At 36.8% G+C, this 21,973-nt stretch overlaps 2 protein-coding genes and 1 non-coding gene across 8 annotated transcripts; 2 read left to right on the top strand and 1 right to left on the bottom strand.

Moving 5' to 3' along the window:
- Positions 1 to 337: 337 nt before the first annotated feature.
- Positions 338 to 4,767, top strand: LOC113298415 (protein LAZ1-like). 6 transcript variants are annotated; one of them, XM_026547163.1, is made up of 11 exons: positions 358 to 451; positions 602 to 733; positions 842 to 972; positions 1,102 to 1,390; positions 1,483 to 1,539; positions 1,952 to 2,060; positions 2,308 to 2,501; positions 2,622 to 2,710; positions 2,862 to 3,123; positions 3,528 to 3,776; positions 3,964 to 4,767. In XM_026547163.1, exons 4-11 carry the CDS (start codon positions 1,241 to 1,243, stop codon positions 4,321 to 4,323), a joined length of 1,470 nt encoding a protein of 489 aa, XP_026402948.1. In that variant the 5' UTR covers positions 358 to 451; positions 602 to 733; positions 842 to 972; positions 1,102 to 1,240; the 3' UTR covers positions 4,324 to 4,767. The 6 variants fall into 6 exon arrangements, with proteins under 6 accessions (XP_026402970.1, XP_026402940.1, XP_026402977.1 ...); XM_026547178.1 differs by lacking the exon at positions 842 to 972; XM_026547185.1 differs by lacking the exons at positions 602 to 733; positions 842 to 972 and having other exon boundaries at positions 338 to 433.
- Positions 4,768 to 5,146: 379 nt separating this feature from the next.
- Positions 5,147 to 5,217, top strand: TRNAG-GCC. Its single transcript has one exon. It is a non-coding gene; the product is annotated as a tRNA-Gly (tRNA).
- Positions 5,218 to 5,645: 428 nt separating this feature from the next.
- On the bottom strand, positions 5,646 to 7,855 carry LOC113298405 (small nuclear ribonucleoprotein SmD3b-like). Its single transcript, XM_026547145.1, has 5 exons — positions 7,592 to 7,855; positions 6,529 to 6,581; positions 6,366 to 6,432; positions 6,222 to 6,278; positions 5,646 to 6,018 (listed from the first exon to the last, which is right to left on the bottom strand). The coding sequence occupies exons 1-5, from the start codon at positions 7,748 to 7,750 to the stop codon at positions 5,953 to 5,955; spliced, it is 402 nt and encodes a 133-aa protein (XP_026402930.1). The 5' UTR covers positions 7,751 to 7,855; the 3' UTR covers positions 5,646 to 5,952.
- Between the last annotated feature and the right edge of the window lie 14,118 nt (positions 7,856 to 21,973).

The raw sequence follows: 21,973 nt of genomic DNA, 5'->3' as shown, positions 1-21,973 counted from the left end.
ACAGGGCCGCGCTGGGTGGTCCATCTCCATGTTCAAACCAACAAATTTGTTGATTTGAACATCCATTTTTCATGTTTGTTGAGTCCATAATGGGAGCAAAATGAATAAACTCCAAATTTATTCATTCCATAGGAACTGCTCTTACTACGCTGCTTGCTTAGATCGGACGAGCCAGGAATAAGCGGAAGAATGGTCGAGCTAAACGAGTCAAAAATAGAAACAGTCCCACAGTTGCCACGAAAAAACTGTCGTTATAACGGCGACGTTACCGTCATAACGGCCTGCCTGGATTCAAAAATTGTATTGTTGTAAATTAACACACGTTAAAATTTGAAGCGCACCTTTTTGTTCTAGTTGGCGTGGGATATCTAACAAGAAAGTAGAACCAGAGAGAAACAAAGAAAGACAGAACTAGGGTTGCCATCATTTTCAGGTCAAACTCTTCAATCAGGTTATCATCATCATCTTCAAATTATCTCTCTTTAATAAAATTATTACTCTTGGAATTTCCAACTTACCGATTTATATTAATCTGTGATCTTTCTTTTTATAGAGCTATTAATTTGTTTATGGAATTCTTGTCTATTTGTTTTGAATCAAGGTTTAAGCTCGATTGATGGTAGAACTTCATGATCGAATTGGAAAAAACGCCTTGATTGATCGTAGAGATCGAATTTAATTTCCATAATATAATGAAAAACTTTGGACCTTATCTGGCGAAGGCTATTCATGTGTAGGTTGAATTTTGAATTACCAGAGCTTTTAAAATTCACACTCTATTAGGGTTTCTGAGCTAAACTTCTTGTTGAGAGACTCTACTGAATAACCTAGATTTCTGTAGGCACACGTGATACATAGAGTCTGCTCAGTTTGCTAGAAATATAGTTTGGCTTGTTTTGAGCTGCATCTGCTAAGGTTTTTGGCTGTGAGCTTCACTTTCTTGGGAAATCTGTCTGGAGATAGCTGAATTTGGTACCAACACCATTTTTAGTATTTAATGAAATTTTGAATTCTCCTATTTGTGGACTTGTTTGTCATATGTGATTATTATTAGATTTGTGATTCTAAAGCACGAGCCATATTTTGTGTGTGCGTATACAGGTTAGTACACTGATACAACTAAACCTTAGCTTCTGCTATCACAACTGGAAATTCAGGTTCTCAAACTCGATGGTAAATCAATTATGAATTATGCTGGTTATGTTTAAGAATCTAGACCAGTCGCCTGTGAATAAAGCTGATGGAGATAATCGAGTACCTTCACCAGACTGCCCTGTCTTATAATCCACCACCATGGGCAACGGTTACTGCTGGAACCCTTGTAGTTATCACTCTTATTCTCTCGATGTACCTTGTTTTCGATCACCTCACATCATACAAGAACCCTGAGGTTTTCTTCATTCTACTCCTCACTTGTGCAGTAGATTTGTCATTTTATTTTAGCATTCAGAGTATAATATGTTTATTGATTGTTTCTCACAGGAGCAGAAGTTTTTAATTGGTGTAATCTTAATGGTCCCTTGCTATTCCATTGAATCGGTAAAGTCTTTGATCTAAAGCATATCATGTGAAATCTGTACATGTATCATGTAGAGAAACACAACATAACTACTGTCCACATATTGTTTTTCTCAATCTGTTGTTTAAAATGTCACGTAAGTTTATAATGGCTGTTAACATGCACTTCATTTGTATGTCGAAGCATTTGATTATACAATTTAAAATCACCACTAGTTTCTGGATGGTGATGCAAAAATACATATTCTTGTATTTGTTTTCTTTTCTTTTCCTTGACAAGCCTATTGCAAAAAATTTAAGAGCTTAGAAGAGTATATACGTGTCGCTTCGTGAAGTTATTGGTGATGCATGTTTTACTTCAATTTGCATTACTTTTGTTTTGTTGAAATACCATATTAACCTATGTTTTCTAATGACAAGATTCATTTTACAGTTTATATCTTTGGTGGAACCATCACTTAGTGTTGACTTTGAGATCCTGCGTGATTGCTACGAGGCTTTTGCCATGTACTGCTTCGGACGGTATCTTGTTGCCTGCTTGGGTATGCCTCTGGAAGCTTTATGAATTGGTATTATAGTTTAACAGAAAGAAATGCACTCATATTAAATAGCAAGGCTTCAGTGAAATGATTAATAGTGTAGATGAGCACACTGAAGAATATATTTCATTAATTTGTTTTACATATATGTGATTCGTTGCGTAGTCTTCCTCTCTTACATGTTTCCAGAGTAATCAAGTTTTTGTATTAGCCTTTTCGAGTCCTAACTCTTTCTTTATCCTCTTTACAGGTGGAGAAGAAAGGACAATTGAGTTCATGCGGAGAGAAGGAAGGGGGGCAGGTTCAAAAATCCCCCTTATACAACATAGTCTTAGTCATGAAAAGGGAATTGTCAAGCATCCGTATCCTTTCAAGTTATTCTTGAAGCCGTGGAAACTAGGTCAATGGTTCTATCAAGTGGTGAAGTTTGGTATTGTTCAATATGTATGTTCTCCTTTAGCCAAAGAACTCCAGTCCTTTTTTTTTACCGGGCATAATATGCTTCTGTCTCTGTTAACAAGTATGTCATGGAGACTTGTTTTTTGTTGTTTGTTTTCTTTGCAGATGTTAATAAAGACTTTTACTGCGATTTTAGCAGTTATTTTAGAAGGCTTTGGGGTCTATTGTGAAGGAGAGTTTAAGTTAAACTGCGGGTAAGATTGGGTTAATAATTTGGTGTGTGTTAAATAATCCTTTCCTTTATTCTTCTTAGCATATTTTCAGTTATAATTGGGTGCCATTTTTTTATGTTAGCTGGGAGTCTTTATTGCTGAAAGTCTGATTGGTTTTTGCTCAACGTTTTAGGTATCCTTACATTGCAGTGGTCCTCAACTTTAGTCAATCATGGGCCTTGTACTGTTTAGTACAATTTTATACTGTTACTAAGGACGAATTGGCACACATAAAACCACTGGCCAAGTTCCTGATGTTTAAATCAATTGTCTTTTTGACGTGGTGGCAAGGTATAGCAATCGCCCTCCTGTATCAGCTAGGTTTATTCAAGAGCCCCATAGCTCAAGGTTTGCAATTCAAATCAAGCGTTCAAGATTTCATCATTTGTATAGAGGTAATTTGTGTTACTGATTCTCTCCTTTTTCCCAGTATATTTTATGCACCACTGAGTCAAAATGTCAAATAGGAAAAAGTGCTCATCCTTTATGGTAAAATATTTATGCTATATGTGTATGGTGATTTCTAACAATTGCTTGCTGATAATATCATTCAATCATTTATATTTACTGATACTAATCTTATACATTATGTCCCATAATCTTCTTCCACATATTTTGTATCTACCACTACTATAAAATCGTCAAAGTCACATGGATAAATAACATAATTAGCTTTGCAAGTGACCCTTGGTTGAGCTGATTAATCTACATTACCTGTATTAGAGCATCTCTCCGTATGATTGACTTCGATTCAAGAAATTGGAGTTTTAACAAGTTTTTATATCTTCTTCCAGCACAGATGGCCGTTGCTTCTGTAGTTCATCTCTATGTATTTCCTGCCAAGCCATACGGGCTATTGGTTCCTTATGTTCCTGGGAACATATCAGTACTTGGAGACTACGTATCGGCAGATTGTCCTTTAGATCCAGAAGAGGTTAGGGACAGTGAGCGCCCCACAAAGCTACGGCTGCCACAACCTGATGTAGATTCAAAGAGAATAGCCATCAGAGAAAGTGTTAAGGATATTGTTTTCGGTGGAGGTGGATATGTAAGTTCTCTTAAATAGTTAAATCCTTTGTTTATTCTTTAACGAGCTACAGTGATGAAAATACTCCTGGTATATACAGTATCTAATTTCTAAGTCTATATGGGACTCTTGATCAGGCATATGAATTTGATTTGTATGAATCCATGATTTTAATTGGATGTTAATGCCGGGTTTCTGCTGTTTACAGATTGTGAACGATGTAAAGTTCACCGTAACTCATGCTGTGGAGCCTATGGAGAAGGGATTCACAAGGTTTAATGAGAAAATACATAAGATCTCTCAGAACATTAAGAAGCATGATAAGGAAAAGAAAAGAGCCAAGGACGATAGTTGCGTCAGCACTTCTTCACCGACACGAAGAGTGATCCGTGGAATTGATGATCCACTCTTAAATGGTAGCTTTAGTGACAGCGGGGTTGTAAGGACAAAGAAACACCACCGCCATCGAAGATCAGGGTATACCAGTGCAGAGAGTGGGGGTGAAAGCAGTGATCAAAGCTACAGTGGGTATCTTATTCGTGGGAATAGATGGGAAACCAAAGATTAAACAATTCAGGAACACTGAAGGGTCTGAATTATAAGAAAACAACATGATGGGGAATTGGGTAGCCTTAAACAGGGATTCTATCACGTTTCAGATTCCAATACCTAAACGAGATGTGAAAATCAACTCGCATTGAGTCTAATTGATCACAAAAGATTTGCTTGAAAGGAGATGTGAATTGAGTCTTGTTTGGTTCTAGGAGGCTCCTTTTCTCCATCAAGATGTGGGTTCTGGTATAGGCAACGCAGATTTAGGATTCACTATTATTGTCCATAGTTCTTTCTCATATATTCTCTGTATGTAATTGTGCTATTAAATGGTTTCCTTTTTTTCTCCGTTCATTTTTCAAATTATATAACAACTGAATATCACTTCATTGCCTATTTATGGGTGTAATAGTTCTGTAAGATGTCCAATGAAAGAGGAAATTGAGTTATCTTTTTGTCACTCTTCAAATCTCCGGGGTTTTATATTATCAGTATATAAATAGCGACTACATACACTCGGCCCTTGAGCAGATTTTCGAGAAAGAAAAGTAACAGACAACAGTTATGAAGTTGTATTCGAGAACACAAATGTCACGTGTATCGCCGTTTGTGCTTAACCGGAAGATGAGCAGTGCGGCCGAAGTAGTATTTAGCGTCCGCACCTGCCTGACCTAGTGGCTACCGGTACGACCGAGTGATTCATGCTCGCAGAGGCCTCACCCTGGTATACAATGAGATAGGTTTTAACCAGTCTGGTGCACTTGCCAAATAGTATAACCTTCTGGAACTGGTGGAAAGAAAACGTGGACAGTGGTAAAATTGAGAAAGACCCAACAAGCGCACCAGTGGTCTAGTGATAGAATAGTACCCTGCCACGGTACAGACCCGGGTTCGATTCCCGGCTGGTGCATTCGTTTTTCTTTCTTTTCCTTTCATTTTGCTCAGCTTTAAATTAAACTGTCCATTGCACATTGGACTCGTTTTTCTTATCCGACAGACCGAGAGTAGTTGGCTTATATAACCACCTAGCTAACTCGAAGTGAATTGGGATATGAAGCAGACACTATTGTGAATTTTCAATTTTTGAGTCCAAGGCTCATTACGCATCACATTCTCAACCATATGAACAAGGCTAGACAACAGCGATAAGAGGATAAATCCAAGAAGAAAATCTTTAGAAGCCCCGAAGCCCCCTTCCCTCGTGTATCAACTAACTTGCACCAATCCATGATCAAACCCCTTTTGAGCACAGATTTTACAGGTCATATTTTTCAGGGCCTGCCTGTATGAGCTTTCCATATCAGAGCCGAAAACATGCAAACATTGACAATTTCGACAATCCATGTAATACTTCAACAGGGAAGCATTTGATAAAAAGTAAGTGTAAATGTGCTGATCTATTCGGGTAAACAGTAAATACATAAAAACTGTTTTCGACAGGAGAAAGATAACATTCAGAAAGCCAATACAAGCCACAAGGTCTAAGAATGTGAGCATAAAAATTGCATCAGTCTGAGTTACATCCTAAGATCTGTTTGGCGGGTTCTGTATCATACTACAGCTGCTGAAGTTTTTACTTACACCACCTTCTCACCCGCTCACTCTGAAGAAAGAAGTCTGTTATGAACCCCTTTGGAGGACTCACCTACCTCCGTACAGGTGGCACACCTCTACCAGCACCAGGTGGAGCACCACGCCCTGTAGATGCAGCCTACAAAAGGAGAAAACAGATGGATAAGTTGACATAAACATTGAATTCCTACACCATTCAGATGGATAACTCTATTCTATTGACATAATTCTAACTTCCTGGTTGAGACTTATCCAATCAAATTTCGACAGGAATGACGTCATATAACGAACAAGATCAATCTCCTTCACTGCAAATTACAGCTAGTAGGGTAGAGAACTTACTCTGGCTCGCATTCCAACAGCACGACCACGTCCAACTCCAAGTGATGAACCCTTACCCTTCAGAAATTCAAAGACAAAGAAAATCAGAAGATAAGATTATCATTCAATGAACCAAACTAAGAAGCACATGTTACGAACCCATACCTTGATTCTAGCATCCAAGCGCTTGAACATGGGTGCATTTTTCAGCATATCCGGAATGACCATAAATCTGAAGATCATGATTAAAATTAGTACAGTAATTAGTTGTTGATGAATTTCTTTAAAGTACATGCTGCTTTCACAAATAAGATAGTGAAGAACTCACCTGACTTTGCTGCCACGAATGAAGACATGCTCGAGTTGTGATATCTTCCCATCCTACAGAGACAAGTAATAACAAATTTAGGCTCTAACTATGCAGCAAGTAACTGGTTCAGATTCATAAAGTGTAGCAGAAGTAATGAGTCACATATTGAGTGGTAACATACTCCAACATCACATGAGAGCAATAGCAAGTTATAACACACAGAATTCAGTCAACAAAATACAGGAATGACTTTCTATCTCGTACCCTAACATTCCAGCTAAAGTGAATACACTTAGAAGCAGTAATTATTTAAGTAATCACTCGCATGTTTCAAAAACTTAAGAGATTCACACAGCAGCCACTACAATATTTAAGAGATCAAATTCTAATGTTTGTCATCAGGCAGTTACTTAAAAGGCGAATGAGGGCGCGCGCACACATCTAAATTCAAACGAGGGCGACTGGTAAAGTTAAGCAGATAAAACAAGTGATGGTGAAGAAAATTAATCAGAACTTTCCAGTGACCATAAAGTTTTGCCATTATGCCTAGTAATCATGGTTCCTTAAAAGTCGTGATTGTTCAACAACCATTGTCACAGCCAAGGGATTTAGTCTTTTAGATACTTTGAGTTTACCAGTTTGCCCGTTCTTAGCTTCAACTATTTAGAGGTTTACAGAATCGGGCATGCTTTACACACACATACACAATCTCCATGTTCGAAAATAGTTACAGGACTAATGAGCCCACATCACTTGTGGGATCACTCACAACAAAGGCTCCCATGTAGAAAAATCTGTGTCAACTTTTACCTCTCTACTGTCTAAGCACATACATCCAAAACCCTACCCTGAGAAATACATCAAGACACACAACATCTCAACAATCTAACCAGGATTTCAAAGATCATTCAATATTCAAGCAAAGGGAAATAAAATCATCAAAAATATAAGAACTAGGGTTAAGTTAATATTTCTAGGGTTTTAAGATCTGGGTTTATGCAATAAAAATCAAAACCTAAAAAAAAAATTTAAATCAAAGAAAAAATAACAATAATTCACAAAGTGATTTAAGAATAATTACCTTGGCAGTGTATGTAATGTTTTCAAGCTGACAATTCCAATTATCTTCACATTCAATCATACTTCCTCGGTAAAGCTCTCCGCTCTTTAGTTCTACAGTTACAATATGACCTGCTGCTTCATGTAATAGTTTCACTGGTATTCCCAAGCTTCTACTCATGGCTGCTATTACTCTGTTTCACACCCTGCGCAGGTTCTTTCCTCTCAGTTGTTTTTTCTTCTTCTGCGTCTTCAAACTGAACTCGATGCGTAGCCCTAATAATAAGACTTCTTATTTAACCTACCAGCAAAACTCTCGGAGTACGAAAGATAGAAGAATCGGGTGCGGACCTCATAGCGTAGTCCATTTAACATCTCTTGGGCTTTGTAGAGACTTCTGATCGGGGACCAGCCCATTTTTGAGGGGACATTCCTGATTTTGGAAACCTATTTTGAGGCATACTAATTTTTTTTTGAGATACCAAATAATATCAAAATAGAGTCACTGAATAAAAAACAACATCACCCCTTATCCACCCTTTTTGATAATGGCATAACTACCCTTACATAACTGGTGTTAATGATTATGATTAGATTTGATTAGCTAGGAATTTTAAGGATTGATTAAAAATTAAATTATTAGTGGTGAATTAGTAGATAAATCAAATTTATGTGAGAGAGTTGGGATTTTGAGAGGAAGAAGAAGAAGTGAAAAAAAAACTTGGGTTTTGAATTTTGAGATTTTAGTGATTAGAAGTGACCAAAATGTGTGATTCAAATCATAGGTAGACTTCTATAAGAGGTTTAATTTCTTTTTATAAGTTGAATCTATCAAAAAATTAAAATTTTAAAACCCAGATCTACTGACCAGATGTATAGTTCGGCTGATTCGAACAAAATCTAGCAAAGTCGCATTAGCCGAACATAGTGTTTCTCTAAATCATACACTAGGTTCGGCTCAAAATTGATACTCCAAGATCAGCCGAATTGATCGTCTGAAAACCTAATTTCTTCTTTGAAATCATATTCTATCGATCAAACAAAATAAAATCAATCGAAAACAAGATGGGTTTGTTACACATACATTCTAAAATACATCTAAGATCAATTGAGATTTGAATTTCGCACTCCTACATCGCTCACTTCGATTCGTGTTTGCTTTGCTTGATCAATTTCTTGATTGAATTGGAGTCCAATATGTTTGAGTTTAGAGTTTATTTTGATTTTTGATTTTAGGTTTTGAGAATAAGGGCACTCTAGTAATTTAAATTGTTTAAGGATATATAGGTAATTGCACTACCTTTAGACATCCCTTATAAACCCACCCTAGATGGTATAATGAATGAGTATGCCTCAAAACAGGTTTCTAAATTTGCCCGATTGCTAAAGGCTTTGTACATAGGGGTAAGCAAAACCTCCATACCCGCAGATTTTACCCGGACCAATCCGGAATTTAGCGGGTGGACATCCGGCCCGCAATTTAGTGGATTGGATGCGGATGTATTTCTAAAACTGGTTGTTTTCACGGGTTGGACGCGGGTGGAACATCACTAGTCCATCGGAGACCTGTTCCGCAACTTTAGGTTACAAGTCATATGTTCATCACTCATTCATAGCTAAACCTTGGTTAAGATTTCTATTTGACTCGGTAATTATGATCTCTCTAAGTTACACCTTATCAGCAGTAAGCATGATTTACAACCAACACTTGGTGCAAGGTATTCCAGACCCACAAAATGATCTGAAACTTTTGGGAGGCGTAGTATTTTTTATGGGAATTGTTGGAAATTTTTACCACTATTACATTCTTTCAAACCAAAGAAGAATGAGTGATGAAGGGTATAAAATTCTTACAGGGTCTCTTTGGATTTGTGATTTGCCCACTATCTGTTTGGAGTTCTAATATTCATAGGGATTTCATTGATGTCTCAGACATTATATCCATTCGCTTTCATCACTGGAACCGCATGCTAATTGGCAGGAAAGAGTTATGCTCCTAGGAAATTGTACCTTTCTAAGTTCGAAAACTTTCCTAAGCATATCTAGGCCCTTGTACCTTCCGTTTTTTAGATGCAAACTCTAAATTTAATATTTATCTAATGATGGTAATAAGTTTAGCTTTACTAAGTTCTGGTTATATGTTCAAATGTCTTTTTGGTAAGTTTATGTTTTCTATAGGTATATACATATCGGAAAATGGGTCATTTGTCCAAAAAAATTTAAAACATGGTTCAAATGGACGAGTAAAAATTAGTATCGGTGAAATGGACAAAAAGAAAATAACAAGATGGAACTGGATTCATCGCGGCTTAAACTTAAAAAATAGCAAGGATGAAACTGGATGCATCCTGATATAAATTAAAAATAAGAAAAAATATTTGAAAATGGGTAGGATGAAACTGGTTACATCCTGGCTATTTTTATATTTTTGTCCATTTGAACAATATCTTTTTAATTTTTGTCCTTTTAAACAGAATCAAAATGTACAACTCTTTTTCACCCAGGAATTCTTGATTTTGGTCTTTTTAACCAATTTTGTGTATATATATACACACGCTTCTTACAATTTCGTCAATTAGCATTTTATGAAATGTAAAAGAAAATTTAACATATATCTTTTGTCAAATCCGCAAATCCACCTGCACCCTCTCGATTCATCCGCTCACCTGCGGGTAATGGATGCAAGTGTCTTTTTAAAACCGGTCACTTGGACGTATTTGACGTGGGTGGTATCAAATCCGCATCCACCCATCCTTTGCTCACCCCTACTTGTACTAGCATTAGCAGGGCTGGTAACATTTCATATAAGAGGTAAAAGAGTTATAAGTGATTTGGGCCATTGGATCACTCAAACGGTACCAACCCTGCCAATACTGGTACCAGCCTTTAGCAATCATGTAAATTTAAAACTAGGCCATTATAAAGTGAAGTTCCCTATCCATGTATTTTAGTTAATGAAAAAAGTGCCATTTCTTAATTGGTTGTTAATAATTACAGCGGTTCGGTTCAATACTTTCATATCCCAGGAACTGGATTACTAGATAATCCAACTCTCATAATTAAATTCCAAAGAATGGACTAATTGATCAAAAAAATATGTGTTTGGTTGGGTTAATTGGATTGCATATTAATCCAAATTATAGTATCACTTATATACCCTTACATTTTGAAATTTCAATTCCTTAACTAAAACAACTTCATAATTCAAATTTCACTTTTGTGTACAGTCTTGTTTCAAACTACATATCAACAACAACAATAGAGTCGATCGATTGTAACTCAAATCGAAATAATTGAAATATTGTACTCCCTCCGTCCTAATTTACTTGCCAAAATTGAGTTTTTTTTTAACAAAAATGTACCAAAAAATTACTATATTTCCCACTATAATTATCTAATTATCAAGAAAGAAATAAAAACTAGGATACAAAAACTAGTATATTAAACAAGTAATTTGAAAGATTGATGATGTATGTGGAAGTAATTTGAATTTGTTTCAAGTTTTTGCAAAATCCTATTTTGGCAAGTAAACTAGGACGGAGTAGTTAACAACCTTCGACAAAAATCTCTTCTGAAATTCTTTCAGAAATTATATCAAACACTTTGTGCTCAACTCTACATAATCAAACCATAGATTCCAAAATCCTTAATACAGATCGCCAAACCAAAAATTTTGTATAGCCATATTGCATTATTAACTTATTGAATCACTGATCACAAAACCCATGAATTCTTGTCAAGAGAAAGGGATCATTGTACACAAAACCAGATCAAAACTACCAGTCAACTAAACACTACTAGCTAGAGTTCAACAATAGATTATTACTTGTCTCTTTTATTAATTGACAAGAGAAATTCATCCACGATGGACCCATTCTCTTTCGTTCCTTCTTTCAGCTTCAACAATGGAGTTTGAAAAATGTTTGAAATGTCGGATCAATAGTTTTGATAATAAGAACAATTCCTATTTTTTAGGTGAATGACCATCGATTTCCGGGGGAAATCGATTCTTTTCCACTCGTGAAGCAATGCAATTGAGAGTGAAAATGTTAAAGGAATTGGATTCCACAAGAATTTAATTCTGGATTTCCAAGGGATGTTTGGTTCAGGGAATTTAACCGATTTCGTCGAAATTGAATTTTTGGGCCTTGAATTCCCGGAACTGACACGTTGTTAAGTTAGACAAACTAAATTGATTATGTTAGTAAGATTAGATATGTTTGAGTTGGTGTTAGTGTAAGATTTAGAAGATAACAAGGAGACGGAGAGTTTTAGAAGAAAAAAATTCAAAAAATAGATTTTGAGATTCTTGTTTTCAAAATAAGTGATTTGAAAGGCAATTTAGAGGAATGTCAATCTGCGGTCTTCATAACGATCTTGTTTAATGGAGTTTGTGCATACGAAAAGTTATAGGTTCGGTTACGAAAATAAAAGTACAGGTAGCCGAACATCTTCTTTAATGGAGTTTTGGACTAGGTTCGGCTAGAAAAACAAAAATGCAAGTAGTCGAACATCCCCTTTAATGGTGTGTGGACTAGGTTCGGCGTGGAGAACCCAATAACATATATACGAATTTCTATTTAGTGTTTAACAGAGTTATGTTCGGCAATGAAGAGTGCACCATGTCCCTAACCAAACTTAAGATAGAACCAAAACATATAATTACAAAAAGTTCGCCTAGGAAACTAGAAGGTTCGACTAGGAAATTAGAAAGTTCGATCTAGGGAAAAAAATTAAATAGCCAAACATACATTTGCAAAAAGTTCGTCTTGGATATAGAAAGTTCGGCTAGGATTTTTTTTCCGAGATAGGTGAATTTTTCTTCATTTCCATCACATTCGTCTAGTTCGACTAGAGTTTTTTCACAAAATTAATAGCCGAAATTCTCTATGCGGATTCAATTTTTATGGTTACTATTAAATTTATCAATCACAAATGTATAAAGAAGACATGATTAGTCCGAAAGTACCTTCTAATTAATGTAAGAACGGATTTAAAACAAATATGGAAGTGGAACAGGGAAAAAGAGGAAAAGAGAAGAATTTGAAATAAAACTCAGTTAGGAGATAAAAATTGTGTTTTTGTGTTTACTAATTAAAGTTTTAATTAACTGAAGTATTATGTTTAGGTTAATTTAAAGTAAGGGGTAAGTAGGTTATTTACTATAACTAGGACATCCCTTAGTTCATCACATGGATGGCCTAAGGAGATCATGGTCCCCTAAAAAACGGAGGATCCCTAAAAAATCGTTTCATCTTAACCTATCTAGATCACGGGCCTAAAATGCACCTTCAAATTTCGTAAGCTTGTAACTTACCACAGTATTGTGCTTCACTAAATTCTTTTCACCTATGACTAGTCAGTCGCATACACTTGCAATAAAAAATGCATAAACAACAACAATCAACTTAGGATTGATAACATAAAAACTCAGTATTGTTTCCTCTGATTTTTATTGCTTCGTGTTTTACAAATAAAGGTTTTGTTATACTACCGATCTGCATCACAAAAATAAGGTAAAATTGGACACAAAAGTACACAAAATTGTGTAAACTGGTTCTTCTTTATAGCATAAAAAGGAAGATAACAAAACTTGTCCAAGAACACGCCCTCAACAAACTTCACAAGAGTATTTTGAGTTCCAGAGATTAATCTGTAGGAGTCTGGCCTAAACAACGAAATGGTCATTCCATATTCAATTAGTTCGCAAGGAAGGAGAAGGGTCGGTCTGTAAAGAGCGAACCTGAGATTGTGTAGAGAATAATGGAAACGGATTGACTGTGAGTGATGTATTGAAACTTCTTTGAAGATGATCTCTCTGTGTAAGACCAAGAGAAATCTTCTTTCTGTGATGGATGATTGATTGTCATAGGGTTGCTTACGTTAAGTCTTGTTATCAAGTCATAGGTTGAGGAACATATTTATTGTAGAAGTAGTTAACACATTGATCTTACGTAACTAGTTACGGTTGAATATGAATAAAAGAATGGAGAAGTGGGAAATCGTTTGTAAACCAGTTCCACTTTGCATGAGAAACTTGGTTGATTTTCCATCCACTATCACATTTACTCCTTGAACTGCCAGCACGACTTACTCACATTTTTCATTATGGATGTATTGTTACATCGCACGTGTTGTAGGCCGCCAAACCAAAAATCTAGTGAATATCCCCCCATGTGACACGATTTATGTCTCATGTGAAAGTCGGCTTTGCAGGCGAATATCTATATGTTTAATTGTTGACCTATTTAGACTACGAGTCTTAACTGATGAATTGAACATGGTTCGTAATTTATGGTTATATGATGGATGGAGCATGAAGTGTTTGTTAAGACATCAACAATAATATGTGTACCATAGACGTTGAGTATGACGAGTCATTGTCGATTATGAAGCAATGATATCGATAAGCATAGTCTAATGAGATTGTTGGATCAATCATAGACCTATGTATTATTGATATATCAAGAATTTGACAGGAAGTCATGTGAAGATGAACAATGTTGAATGATCATAGAAGATTCATCCTCGATCCACCATGTCATGAGTAATTCGAATGACGAAGCAGAGATATGATCATATTAAAATATTGGTTGACAGACCAATAAATTGTTGACTGATGAACTAGGGTTGTTAATGGGTACCCATTACCAGGAACTGGAACCAGACCTGATAGAATAGGGTCCGGTTTCGGGTCCTAAAGTTTGACCAACTTACAACTTAGGACATGATGGGTAATTACCCGATTGGACCCGAATTTAACGATTCAAAACGGGTAATACCTGTCGGATACTCGTTACCCAGTTATTCATCTTTTTAGCTATAAGTATTTTGCTAGTTTTGGCTTTGGCTTTTTTCATTTTTTTCTTACATTTAATATTTATTTCGTACATTAATAAAGAAATAATAATAATAACTATTTTTTATAAAAATAATTTAGATTAAAGCCAAAAAGAGAAAGATATTAAGTTTTTGAGTTTTTTTTTATAGTTATCTTAATGGGTCTGGTTGTTGGTCCACAAATTTAGGAACCAGATCCGGAACTGTTAGGAACCGGACCAGACTTTTATAAGAAGGGTCCGGGTCCAGGGTACTCTAGAGGACCCAACCCGTTGACATCTCTATGATGAACCAACTAAATATTGGTTGATGAACCAATGAAAATATTGATAGCAGGATCAATATGAAATATTCCTTCTCAGAGTGATAAAATATTGATATTTGAATCAATATGAGAATATTTTTTCGTCGAGAAATTAGTTATTGATAGTTGAATCAATAAAATATTAATTAGAATATTGGTAGATGGACCGAGTATTAAACAATTATTTAAATATTGATAGGTGGATCAACACAAAATTATTGGTGTTTGAACCTGTTCAGAATTACGTGTTGCAGAGATTATGGTCGAAACCCTAATTTGATGAATGATCAATCATCAAATGCTCTTACTCGAGCTTCTTCTTTATTCCTCGACTGAAAGTTTCCCAACCATAGCAGTTCAACCGACTCCATTAACAACAACCTCAATGAATGATCAATCATCGACTGCTCTTACTCGAGCTGCCATTATCAATCACCGGTAGCAACCTCTCATTGATCACGAGCATCACCAGCACCTATATCTTCCTCGTTACTGCCATCAACACTGCACGTTAAGAATTAGAAACATTACTTCCCTGTGCTTGTCAGCTTCGAAGCATTGAACCATCGATAACAACAAGCAATCATTCATCATGATCATCATCCATAGGTCCGATCACCATTCCGTCATCCACAGTATCTCCATCTTCATGCCACTGCCAAGCTCGAGTTCCATCATCTACTCGACATTCCCTGAATCCAGCTCCATAATGGCAACCCTGCAGCTCATGTACCTTCGTCGCTACAATCCTCCATTGTTCGTCCATGGCAGCAATAACTACTCCCTGAGCTGGTCGTGAGGTGAAAAATATAATGGTAGCGTCCCCGAGTATAATAGTCGGGTGCCTTTAGTAATCTCATTCAACTGTCAGTCTTAGAAGACTGACGGTGTAATTTTCTGCATCATTCTTGTTCCGCGCATAACTTCTTCGTATGATATCGTGTTGACCCCATTATTTCGTCATTGGCTTGGTATTTCCGTCCTCTTCAATATGATAGCAAGAACTCTTGGATTTGAGCAAGTTCCACTTGGTATTTCACTACAACAACAGGTCACATTAGTGAGGGTCCATAAACCGTCACATATAGGAAAAAAAACGTCACAAAAAGTACAAAAACCGTCACAAAATCGTTTAAGTACGCATACCCGTTTGCATACTCTCCCGGGTCATGAAAATTCGTTTGCAATCCGGTATACATACTTAATGTTGATATTCGGTAAACTTGTTTTGGTCGTAACTTCTTCGTCCGAACTCGGAATGACCTCATTCTTTTTACATTCTCTTTCTATTTGAATTCTCTTCAAAATAGAGATGAGAATTCCTGAATTTGGATGAGTTAAGAATGGTCCTTGTCCTGTCTCTTGTTTTTGAGTGTTTTGCTCCGTTTCGTCGCACTTGTTCCACTTCTCTTGGAATTGGGTGGTTTATTATAGTAATACTCTTATAAGCTCATTTGTAGCTTTTACAAGAATGTTGTTGGTGAATCACAAAGAAGGAAGTTCAAGAATGGGCAGTAGTACGCATCACTATGGGATTCTTGAATGTTCACAATCATTTTATGTGAACTATGGTGCATGGACATTAATGACTTTGTATGTTCTTCTTTGTTAAGAAAATCTTTTTATACGCCTTTGGTAGCTATTTTTGGTGTAAATCCGGGCGAAAAATATTGATTCTACCCTCTAAGAACAAATCATCTTATATGTGCATTAAGAGTTTGTCTTGATGCCTCGGAAACTTCTTATGAGAATTTATTCTTGTTTTTGAGAAGGATTACTAGAGTTTGGAATAACAACTATTGTGAGTACATATAGCTATTGCCAACGATTTTCATCTTCAATGATTTTAGAAGATGATTTTTGCAGTATTAATCTTTATGGTTTTATATATTGCAATATGTTATGGGATATGTGTGTTTGCGTCCATGAACTATGATTGTCCCATACGATGTCAAAAGTTATCTCCTTCATATGTCGATATGCATGTATTGATAAAAGATCGATGAACTTTTGACAAAACAAAAATTGAACCTATTATGTCGTTATGCAAATAATTGATGGAAGATAAGATGAATTTTTGTCTACAAAGATTATGTCTATTATATCTCGTTCTGCAAATAGTGATGAAAATAGAATGAATATTTGTCCATTCCGCAGTATTGATCTTCCCTGATCCATACTTTATGTATATATATTGTGCGGCTCCATGAGTCTTCTTATGTGAGCATTTCCAACTAAACTAATCATGAACTCATTTGTGGTTAACTTTGTCGAGTATTCCGATTAAATTAATCATGGGTTCTCTTGTGATTAATTTAATTGAGAATTTGGGATACAAAATCATTTCCTTTGTGGTTTTTGATGTCCAAAGAAATCCTTATTTTCTTGTGAAAGTAAGGTCGCTCTTGTTGTTCTTTCGGGAATGACATCAAATGGGGGAGAATTCTTTTGAACTTGCGCTTAATTTCCATATCTTTGTGGGGAGTGCGGCTGTGGAATATTTGAGGAGTTATATTGTATCTTTATAAACTCCTTGATGAATGCATTTAGCTTCGGCTTTATGATTGCATCTAAACAAAGTTGATATGTACTTTTCTTTGGTCTTGAAGCGTCTCCATGAAAATTTCATTAGGATCCCGTTTTCGTACCTTTGCCAATTTTATTGACAAAAAGAGGGAGAATTAATATGCAGTTCACACTACAAATACATATGGTTTTCGGATCATTATGTAAGGGGGAGTGGTTTTCATGTTGAAATGAAAGTATTGACTAAGGGGGAGTGATACATATCACCATAGTATTGTTGTCAAAGTTATGATACAATTGAAATTTGATACTGTGTAATAATACTATGACACTGTATAACAATGATCGAGAGATTTTGTTTTCTCATTGTTATGGTTACGGATCTTCGACAACTATGATGCTGAACTGAACATCTATGGAATCACGGGAGTACTTGGAAAAGACGAAGTTTTCGAGTAATGTTGAAGCACCAATGATATCAAGCATGTGGACGAGAAGCTACAAAGTTTTATCTATTTTGTATTCCATATGTATTGATCGTTTTGTCACTGAAATTAACAAAGAGGGAGATTGTTAGAGCACTGCTCGGTCGAACTCGTAAGCGTTGCTATCTCAAGCTTATTTGTCAAACTTAGTTGTCAAAACTATGTGTCTTGATTTCTAGTCTACTTATAGCTAAGTCTCGGACTAAGATACTTAAGTGTAGTTGAGCTCCAGACTCCATGGAGATCATCTTACGAAGACGAAGAACTACTCAAGGAACCAGTGGAATTTCATCCGACTAAAAGGTATGTGGAGACTTGAACTTATCTATCACTCAAAAGTCTATCTACTCTATCTCCTACTCTTAAAACAAAAGTCGTATAAGTACGATAGTTTTCATATATACAGATTTGCTATTTCGAGCCGAGTTTACTCGCTTATCTTTTTATCGAAATATGTGTTGGTAAGCTTTCGCTTTAACCATTTTTCATATTTACCCGTGACGAAAGTCATGATGACATTTCAATCTTGAAAATGGCTTTGATGACGATAGTTGTGAATAACGACTATTATAACATTATAGAAGAATGTTTCAATGATTGAAATGTAGAATTGAGATTACCATCTATGGATATAAGCACATATAGTGTGTTCGCACATTAGTCCATAAATCCATGTACCGGAAACCAAGTATGTGCATATGTGTGCATACGGTATTGGTGAAGGAGACAGGTTGGGTACGCGTACCCGTACGCGTACTGGTGGAACCTTTCCTCCCGGAAAATTCTGTTGAGTTTGGAGTTTACGAACTCATAAACCAGTCACCTTAGGTACGCGTACTGGCGGAACTTTTCTACCCGAAAAATTCTGTTGAGTTTTGAAACCAACTCAAATCCGGTAGCTAAGGTACGCATACCCGTACGCGTACCCAAGCTGGTTATTTCTCAAATCGGTAGTTCATGAACTTAAAATAATAAATTATAAGGAATGCAATCTTTGCAAACCGTGGCTATATTGTTCATGAATTGATTCAAATGAATGAAATCTTTGCAAACCGTGGCTATATTTTATCTCCTACTTCTTATGAGACAAAAGTCGTATGCTATATAGATTAGATCATACACATTTGACATTTCGAGCTGAGCATTCATTGCTTATCTTTTATCTCGAAATCGTGTGTTGGTAAAGCGTTTCGCTTTGATCAAGTTTATCTTCACCTAGTGACGAAAGTCATGAAAAGTTTCAATCACTTTGAGAATTGTTCTGACGTGAATCTGTCTGTGAATAACAGCTACATAGCGTCCTCTGAGAATGTCTCAATGATTGAAATGAGAGTTTAGATTACATAACCATGTATTCCTTGAACCGAAGTTTTCGAACTTAGTTGATCAAGAGAAATCGGGAGGATTGTGGAACTGGCTTGCCAAGTCCGCGAACTGCCGGAAGTTCTCGACCGAGAATTTATGCTGGATTTTCCAAAACTCGTTTGTGTGCAAAGTCTGCGAACTCAGTCCGTGAACCCAGTCCGCGAACTGGCGGAAGTTCTCTTTCCGAGAATTTCTGCTGAGTTTGGAAAACTCAACCGATTAACTTAAGTCCACGAACTTGTTTGTGAACTTAAGAGGTTATGATCTAAAGATATGCTCTGAACATGAAACTTAAATTATTAAGGAATGCTTTATGCAAACTGTGGCTATAATGTTCATGAGCCGATTCAATCGAATCGAATCATCTTTGTTTCAATTGTGTCTTTTGTAGTTACATAAGATCTCATATCAATTGAACAACTCTTTAACTAGTTCATTTGAGTCAATTGAACAAGTTATGGTGAAGAAGAACAAGGTTAATATGAAATGCTCATATGATTAACCTTTTGGGTTACTATATTGAACCAACATACACGTACACGTTTGGGCATGGTTTTCACAAACCCAGTAAACGTGTACCCAAGTGTGTGTGACAAGCTAAGTTTTCGATCTAACGGTTGATAAATATTAGCTTGAATCTAAATCAGGTTTTCATCTAACGGTGAATATGGATTGCTTTGTACCTAAGGCAAAACCCTGATTTGAAGGCTATATAAAGGAGACATCTAGCATTGTGCAAAATTAATCCCCACACGTCTGTGTGCTACTAGTGCGCCCGCTAGAGTCGAGCTCCATTAACCTTTGATTTTCTTCTCTAAAATCAAGTTAACGACTTAAAGACTTCATTGGGATTGTGAATCCAGACCGATACTACTTTTATCGTGGTTGTGTGATATGATCTTGCATCTTCTATCGTACGAGTACAATCGATTGATTGACTTGAGATCGTGAGAGTTCTCCGATAGGCAAGATAAAGAAGTCACAAACATATTCGTCTCACTGTTTGTGATTCCTCGACAATCCTCTTGTGTAGTCAGGAAGGATTGTAGAGAGGTGATTGATTAATCTAGGCTGTTCTTCGGGAATATAAGACCGTATTATCAATTGGTTCATGTTCACCTTGATTTTATATCTTAAGACGGAACAAAACCTAGGGTTTATCTGTGGGAGACAGATTTATCCTTTGATATACTTTTTTGTGTGAGACAGATCTGTTTATTATCAAGTCTGTGATTTTGGGTTGCAACAACTCTTGGTTGTGGGTGAGATCAGCTAAGGGAATCAAGTGCATAGTATCCTGCTGGGATCAGAGGCGTAAGAGTACAACTGTACCTTGGATCGGCGGGAGACTGATTGGGGTTCAGCTATAGTCCAGTCCGAAGTTATCTTGGAGTAGGTTAGTGTCTGTAGCGGCTTAATACAATGTGTATTCAATCTAGACTAGGTCCCGGGGTTTTTCTGCATTTGCGATTTCCTCGTTAACAAAATTTCTGGTGTCTGTGTTATTTCTTTTCCGCATTATATTTTATATAATTGAAATAATACAGTTGTGCATTTGTGATCATCAATTGGAAATCCAACCTTTGGTTGTTGATTGATATTGATTGATCCTTGGACATTGGTCTTTGGTACCGTCCAAGTTATTTCTTGTATTTGATAAAGACTCACTATTGTTTTTAGCTTGAGTAAAAATCAAATCAAGAGAGAGATATTAACTCCTTGAAATACTTTTATCTAGATTGAGTCTGACTGTCTAGTTGATTCTCTAGTAAAGTATTTCGGAGTTAGTCCATACAGATTGCTAATCGAAATATTGGGTGGTGTTGTTAGACCCCCGCTTTTTCAATTGGTATCAGAGCAGGCAAACACGTTTAAGACCTAACAAGTCCGTGTTTGTAGCGATCTGACTCTATGGACAGAGGTGCTATCTGGTCGGCCCGGGAAAGTGTGAAATTTAAGCGAAATGAAAACGGGCCTACAGTAATACCGCAAGTGCACGGTCGTCGGTTGTAGCTCGTGCAAGTACGGGTCGATCCACAGAGACCGGGGGTGTTTGGAGTTTCTAGCTATTTGGGCTCTAAATTGTTGTTGGTTAACTATGAAGCCTTTTGGGCTTTGGGCTTAGGGTACCTTTGGATTATAGGCTTGTTTGATAATGAAGTGAACTGAGCTTGGGCTCAGTTGGTCTTGAAGTGCACTGGGCTTTGAATGTCAATGGGCTTTGAGTACCCTTGACAGTGAACTGGGCCTTTGGTGGACTGAATTAGGCTTTTGCTTTAAACCTGAATTGGACTGGGCCTTTAATTGAGTTCAGGCTTTGATTGAATCAGGCTTTTACTTTAAAAGTGACCTGGGCCTTTGTAATGACTGAGAACTGGGCTTGGTAACCTAATGATGAGCTGGGCTTGTGCTGTGAGCCAAGCTCAGTTGCAGCAGCAGCAGTGGCTGTAGCACAGGGCAAGAGAAGCAAGCTGGAGCAGCAGCAGGAGAAGTTGAAGTAGCAGGCCAAGGGGAAGACAAGGCAGCAGAACAAGGCAAGAGGAAGAAAACAGAGATGGCAGTGAAGCAAAGACAATGGAGAAAATTTACAATGGAAGCAACACAGGGCAAAAGCAACAGCACAAAAGCATTAGGAGAAGGTGACAGAACACAGCAACCACAAGCAGAGAACAATGCAAGTGAACCAAGGCCTAAGCCAAGGGCAGGGGAGATGAGAAGCTAACAGTGGTGACAATGCAAGGCCAAGGCAGTGGCTCTAGGCATACAAATGGAATGGAAAGAGAATTAGCTTGCTATGAGCACTAATCTCTCCCATTGCTCAATCAAAACAATGCATCCTAAGCATACAAATGGAATGGAAAGAGAATTAGCTTGCCATGAGCAC

Source organism: Papaver somniferum, chromosome 1 (assembly GCF_003573695.1).
Source record: "Papaver somniferum cultivar HN1 chromosome 1, ASM357369v1, whole genome shotgun sequence".
Classification (NCBI taxonomy): Eukaryota; Viridiplantae; Streptophyta; class Magnoliopsida; order Ranunculales; family Papaveraceae; genus Papaver; species Papaver somniferum.
The sequence above is the reverse complement of the archived record's forward strand: the minus strand, read 5'-3'. Positions and strand labels throughout refer to the sequence as shown.